This window comes from Littorina saxatilis, linkage group LG5 (genome assembly GCF_037325665.1).
Source record: "Littorina saxatilis isolate snail1 linkage group LG5, US_GU_Lsax_2.0, whole genome shotgun sequence".
Taxonomy (NCBI): Eukaryota; Metazoa; Mollusca; class Gastropoda; order Littorinimorpha; family Littorinidae; genus Littorina; species Littorina saxatilis.
This window is the reverse complement of record NC_090249.1, coordinates 29608063-29615334: the sequence shown is the minus strand read 5'-3', so window position 1 is coordinate 29615334 and position 7272 is coordinate 29608063. Positions and strand designations below refer to the sequence as shown.

The 7272-nt window shown below is 44.4% G+C and overlaps 1 protein-coding gene across 1 annotated transcript in view; it reads right to left on the bottom strand.

Annotated features, from left to right (window-relative positions):
- LOC138966815 (uncharacterized) overlaps window positions 1-6063 on the bottom strand; it is a 12515-nt gene extending 6452 nt beyond the window's left edge. The window contains exons 1-6 of the mRNA XM_070339162.1: window positions 5885-6063; window positions 5289-5534; window positions 4468-4627; window positions 3752-3922; window positions 2607-2698; window positions 1342-1568 (exon numbers count right to left, since the gene is read on the bottom strand). Of these exons, the coding sequence (XP_070195263.1) occupies window positions 1342-1568; window positions 2607-2698; window positions 3752-3922; window positions 4468-4627; window positions 5289-5534; window positions 5885-5985 (997 nt within the window). The 5' untranslated portion in view covers window positions 5986-6063. The remainder of the gene's footprint in view (window positions 1-1341; window positions 1569-2606; window positions 2699-3751; window positions 3923-4467; window positions 4628-5288; window positions 5535-5884) is intronic.
- Between the last annotated feature and the right edge of the window lie 1209 nt (window positions 6064-7272).

Below are 7272 nucleotides of genomic sequence, written 5' to 3'. Positions count from 1 at the left end.
AAAGTTTGTCAAAGATATAAAATGTCTAATTTTTCCTTTGACGCTGACCTGTGACCTGGAAAAAGGTCAAAGGTCAACGAAACCATCGTTAAAGTGTAGAGGTCATTGGAGGTCACGACTAAACAAAATATGAGCCCGATCGCTTTGATAGTTTCCGAGAAAAGTCCAACGTTAAGGTGGTGTCTACGGACGGCCGGCCGGACGGCCGGCCGGCCGGACAGACTAACACTGACCGATTACATAGAGTCACTTTTTCTCAAGTGACTCAATAAAAATCAAGAGCAATAAACACACACAAGAACTTCGGTGCTAACTATAACTCAACTGAAAAAAGACCATTTCTTGCATGTGTGTCAGCTTGAAGAAACTGAGCCACTAATTAGGTTAGTCTTTTAACTCAAAGTACGATCGAAGTATTTCTCAACATATATGTAAATATCACGACAAACTTAGCTCAAACTTGTTGTTCAGAAACTTTACGCCAGGATCTACTTCTTCTTCTTCTTCTTCTGCGTTCGTGGGCTGAAACTCCCACGTACACTCGTGTTTTTTGCACGAGTGGAATTTTACGTGTATGACCGTTTTTTACCCCGCCATTTAGGCAGCCATACGCCGTTTTCGGAGGAAGCATGCTGGGTATTTTCGTGTTTCTATAACCCACCGAACTCTGATATGGATTAAAGGATCTTTTTCGTGCGCACTTGGTCTTGTGCTTGCGTGTACACACGGGGATTGTTCGGACACCGAGGAGAGTCTGCAAACAAGTTGACTCAGAAATAAATCTCTCGCCGAACGTGGGGACGAACTCACGCTGACAGCGGCCAACTGGATACAAATCCAGCGCGCTACCGACTGAGCTACATCCCCGCCCTGCCAGGATCTACTAATACTAAGGACCCACACAAGTCAAGTAGAAGAAAGGTACAGAAGATGTTGTCTTTCTGCATTTGAATGCATACAGTATTGAAAGACAAAAGTGTGTCTATGTTGTTTCTCGTAACGCACCCATGTAGTGAATATAGTCGAAACAGTTGAAATACTTTACACCAGGAACCACTCATATTGGGGACCCACCAATAAAGTAAAACGAAGATACAGAAGATATTGTCTTTCCGGGCTTTTTAATGCACAAAATAACGAAAGACAAAAGTTTCTCGCAGTAGTATAGTCGAAAGTACCCATGTAGTAGTATAGTCGAAAGTACCCATGTAGTAGTATAGTCGAAACTGTTTAAATACTTTGGACCAGGAACCAAAGGTACAGAAGGTTTTGTCTTTCGGCTTTTTAATGCACTCAATATCGAAAGAGAAAAGTGTGCAACATTTCTTTCTCGTAACGTACCCAGGTAGAAATAGTAAGGCGTCTCGATGTCACCGGACAGCTCCACGTTGCAGCCAGCATTGACACAGGCGGCGGCCGCGTCGACAGAGTTGTTGATGTACTTGAAACTGGTGACGAGAGACTCTACGGCCCCGGCGTCTGACATGACAAACCCCTTGAAGCCCCACTCTCCTCTCAGCACGTCTGTCAGCAGCCACTTGTTGGCTACCACTGGGACTCCGTTGATTCTGTGCAGAGGTGCTGATTTGATGGTTACTCTCGTAAAAAGTAACTCACTCTTATCTCAGTCTCACTGTCTGGCTTTGTCTCTCTGTCTCTGTCTCTAGTTTCTCTGTGTGTGTGTGTGTGTATGTGTGTGTGTGTGTATGTGTGTGTGTGTGTGTGTGTGTGTGTGTGTGTGTGTGTGTGCGTGTGTGTGTGTGTATGTGTGTGTGTGTGTGTGTGTGGTTGTGTGTGTGTGTGTTGTTGTTGTTGTTGTTGTTGTTGTGTGTGTGTGTGTGTGTATGTATGTGTGTGTGTGTGTGTGTGTGTGTGTGTGTGTGTGTGTGTGTGCGTGTGTGTGTTGTTGTTGTTGGGGATATAGCTCAGTTGGTAGCGCGCTGGATTTGTATTCAGTTGGCCGCTGTCAGCGTGAGTTCGATCCCAGGTTCGGCGGAAATTTATTTCAGAGTCAACTTTGTGTGCAGACTCTCTTCGGTGTCCGAACCCTCCCCCCGTGTACACTACATTGGGTGTGCACGTTAAAGATCCCACGATTGACAAAAGGGTCTTTCCTGGCAAAATTGCTTTGGCACAGTTATTAATTGTCTACCTATACCCGTGTGACTTGGAATAATAGGCCGTGAAAGGTAAATATGCGCCGAAATGGCTGCAATCTACTGGCCGTATAAAATTTCATCTCACACGGCATCACTGCAGAGCGCCTAGAACTGTACCCACGGAATATGCGCGATATAAGCGTCATTGATTGATTGATTGATTGTGTGTGCTTGTGTGTGTGTGTGTGTGTGTGTGTGTGTGTGTGTGTGTGTGTGTGTGTAAGTGTGCAGGCTGAGCGCATGCACGCTTAAGTGCGTGCGTTCATGAGTAAGTGCGTACATACGTATGTGCATTTGCATGTTTGTGTGTATTTACACGTTGCGTAAGCGAGAAAGGTTCACAGACAATAATAGAGCACACGTCCACAAAGAAATAGCGGGAACAAAGAAAGCAGAACGGGAGCAGTGGTGGTGGGTAGGTGTTGACCAAGTCAGTTTCAAACTTACGCATTATAAGATGATTCCACGGCGTAAGCTCCTGCTTCAACGCACGCGTGAAAAGCCCGAAGAAAAGTCATCCTCAGATCTACATCGGATATCTTCATAGAAAAAGAACAGAGAGATCAAACATTTGAAATACCGCTTTTAGTACCATTTTTATATTTAGTCAAGTTTTGACTAAATATTTTAACATCGAGCGGGAATCGAAACGAGGGTCGTGGTGTATGTGTGTGTGTGTGTGTGTGTATGTGTGTGTGTGTGTGTGTGCGTGCGTGTAGAGCGATTCAGACCAAACTACTGGACCGATCTTTATGAAATTTGACATGAGAGTTCCTGGGATTGATATCCCCATACGTTTTTTTCATTTCTTTGATAAATGTCTTTGATGACGTCATATCCGGCTTTTCGTGAAAGTTGAGGCGGCACTGTCACGCCCTCATTTTTCAACCAAATTGGTTGAAATTTTAGTCAAGTAATCTTCGACGAAGCCCGGGGTTCGGTATTGCATTTCAGCTTGGTGGCTTAAAAATTAATTAATGACTTGGGTCATTAAAAATCTGAAAGTTAAAACGAAGAGAGGTACAGAAAAGCGTGCTATGCAGCATAGCGTAACGTAACCACTACCCCGCTCGCGCGCTCTTCTTGTCAATTTCACTGCCTATGCCGTGAGCGGTGGACCACGAGTATACGGTCTTGCTGCGTTGCATTGCGTTCAGTTTCATTCTGTGAGTTCGACAGCTACTTGACTAAATATTGTATTTTCGCCTTACGCGACTTGTTTCTTCTCTATAGACTAACTGTACTTCTCTTTATTTCCTTTCTCAAACACAATGCATGACTCATTCTGTAATATTCAAATAGAGCTATATTGCATTGATTTTACGATATCGTTAAAAACTAAAAAGAGTGTGAGAGAGAGAGAGAGAGAGAGTGAGAGAGAGAGAGATAGAGAGAGAGACAGAGAGAGAGACAGAGAGAGAAAGCGACGAGAGAGAGAGAGATAGAGAGAGAGAAAGCGAGAGAGAGACTGAGAGAGAGGAAGAGAGAGAGAGAAAGCGAGAGAGAGAGACAGAGAGAGAGAGAGAGAGGCAGACAGAGAGAGACAGAGACACAGAGACAGAGACAGAGAAAGAAAAAAATATTGCTCTGACCTCAGCATTGAAGGAAAATCTTTTCACGGGAATGTTCTCGGGACCGGAATAAGCCGCCATGTGTGCGCACGCAGCCACTCCCCGGATGTACCTGGGGTGGTCTCCCTGTAAGGCCCTGACGAAGGTGGCCCCGTAAACACCCACCATGTAAGGGTCCTCTCCGTGTGTCTCCTGCACACCATGCACGTCTTTCTAGCACTAAGTACTCAGTCTATGTCACTGGTGTTGTTTTAATGTTTTTCAGTGTGAAACGGCTCCTGGTGGAGTATGATAGTGGGAGAGTGGAAGTTGGGGGTGGTACTTTTGAATAAAGAACACTCTTGGTTGTCTAATAAAGAATCAAGAATGTTTCAGGTGGGGGTGGTGTGGTGGGGGGGGATTGAGAGGGGGAGGGGCGGGGAAGGTTGGCTCTCTCATATAAAGAACAATCTAGGTTATCTGATACACATCCAGAACATGTTATTGCCCAGCGTACCTGTAAATTAGTCACCGAAGACATCCAGTTGAGAAACACCCACCCCCTAGCATAATTTCGCAAAAATATCAAACCAGAGGCGAAAATCGAGATTTGTAATGCATCCAAAATAAAATACTGGAACGCTCCCTCCATCCTGTAGCCAACGAAAGCATTCAGTAGAAAAAATCCTTTGCCTTTAGTTCGCGCAGAGATAAATGCAGATGATCGACACTGTGTACTCAATGTTCCCACAACTCACCTGGTTCCTTCCCCACCTGGGGTCCCTGAAGAGGTCAAGCACAGGTGAGATGCAGACGAGGCCCGAGTTGATGCCGTAGTAGCCCATCTTGGTGTTGTAGTTGTCCTTGGCTCTCAGCTCAATGGCCGCCGCTTCTGACACCCGGTACAGCAATGCGGGGCTGATGGAGTTGACCAAAAATACTCGTAAAAAGGTGTTTATGCTCGGTTACCAATTCATCTACCCACCTGTCTGCATAAGTGTACATTCATCCATCCATCCGCCTGTCCATCAGATGTTTTACCCCTTGCATTTATAGATTTGTTCATCCGTCTATATTGTCCATTGCGCGTCCAGTCAGTTAATCCTCAGATCCATCCATTTGACATTGTACATCCCATCTGCCAACCCGATCAGTTTGATCACATTGCATGTTTCCACTGATACCGTCACTGTGTTCACGTTATCAATTTACTTGCCCACTATTCCACCTAAATCTTGCGTGTCTTCATAAATTGATAAATACATATCATTAATTTTATCCACCCAGTCTATCCCCACCCCCTCCGACAGACACACCCTCCTCCTCCTCCTCTTTCCATCCATCTATTCATTCGTCACTCGCTTTCTAATCTTTACATTACTCCGTCTATACAGTTCATTCGTCCACCAAATCAATCCACCCAACCATCTCTCCAACAATTCGTCTATAGATTCCATGCATCCACCCATTCAATACGACCAACGCCCATCCATTCACTCACCCACCCATCAATCCATCCACCCATCCATTTGTTCATCTATCCACTTATACATCCATCTATTCCTCTACTCCACCAGACCTGAACGACGCGGCAAGCCCGATGTCCTGAGGAAAGTTGGTCGCGTTGCCAAATGTGTTTTCCGCCCCTCTGTCACAAATGGCCCAGAACTGAAACGGTTTGATTCCCAGACGGGGTATGGCAGCGCCAGGGTAGCCGCCGTTAGGCCGCCCCATGCCGCACCTACCCATCAGTCCTTGCATCTCCTTGATCGTGAGACGTGACACAACGTCATCAACACGCTGGTCCCAGGGCAGTGAAGTGTTTCTGAATGACATCATCATCATCATCATCATCATCATCATCATCATCATCATCATCATCATCATCATCAGTCATCATCAGTCATCATCATCATTATATTCATCATATTCATTATTTTTCATCATCACGGAAAACAAAAAACAATAACAATAAAAACGACGACAACAACAACAACAACAACAACAACAACAACAACTTGGTACACACACACACACACACACACACACACACACACACACACACACACACACACACTCATCACCCACACATTCACACAGGCACACACACACACACACACACACACACACACACACACACACACACACACACACACACACACAAACTGAACTTACCTGAAAGGGTAATCTTCAAGTGTTTTATTTCCATCGCGAAAGGTCTGGGATCCAACCAAGCTGAAGGCAGCTAACAGCAGAGCAACGATAAATACAGCCATGATGTCACCACACCACGAATGGAAGGAAACTAAATGCTTGCAGAATTGGTTCGGATTTCTGTGTTACTGCCCCATGCAGAAACACAATCGTTGACTCTGCTGTTTTGTCTACAATTGATTAGCGGGTTAGTAGGTCGCTTTGAGTGACAGTTCTCGACCTGGTATTAAAAAGTACATGCGTTTTGACATCAACGCCGATCCGAATTCTTTTTGTTATCGGCAATATTGTTACTAAAAAAGCACGTTAACTCATTACTTTGTTTGAAAACCACAACACTAACTAATTAACTCAACTTTTTGCACGAATCGATTTGACGATTGACTGGATTTTTATGGAATGTATGTGTGTGTACATGTATTATGTGAGTTGGCATTGTGTCATGTCGTGTCGTGTCGTTGTGTGTGTGTGTGTGTGTGTGTGTGTGTGTGTGTGTGTGTGTGTGTGTGTGTGTGTGTGTGTGTGTGTGTGTGTGTGTGTGTGTCAGTCTCGTGTAAACCACCAGTTTACGATCACAGATAACCCTGACTTTTACATGCAGGACAATCATCCTTTCACTTGAACGTTAACCGCTCGGGGGTATATTAATTGCTGTCTGAAAGTCTGAAATTTGCAAAGAATGTATTTCTTATCGTGCTATCAGAAGTATGGTTTTTGTGTGGGAAAAGCTGGGATCGTTTTGTAAACATCTTTGAAAGGGAATGGGGCTTTGAATTAAACTTGGCCAAAAAACTATTGCAACAATTTTCGCACGCTAAGAAAAGCATTAAAACGCAATTCATTTTAGTTGAACTTTATATGCTCGAAAAGGTAATTATGTCAGCTGTACATATCATTTGTCCAATTGATGGTACTTTATATAGGCATCCCGTGACAGCCTGTCAAACAAGGTCACCCCTAAAATCGACCTGACAAAAACCATAGCCCCGTATTTTAAAATCTGCAAAACATTAGAATATGCACAAACCAAACACTTCTAACATCCAGTGGCAAGGCCATTCAATTTCCAGTTCAGAACATTTTGTTTTATGCACCTGACTTCTTTAGTCTTTATGTAGCCTTTTGTCAAAGGCGGTAGGTGTCAACCGTTTCAGAGGCCAAACAAGGCACGTTTTGTGGCCATTTTTGAGGGGGTCCTCCACCCAAAGAGCCATATCTGCTCAAGTTCTCAATGATTTGCTTTGGAAATTTCAGAAGTTATTACCAATAGGCTGACCTAAATCTGTCTTGCTTTTTGCGATCCGAGACAGGCTAGTAAGCACAGGCCCAGGACTATTAGTCTCCACGGG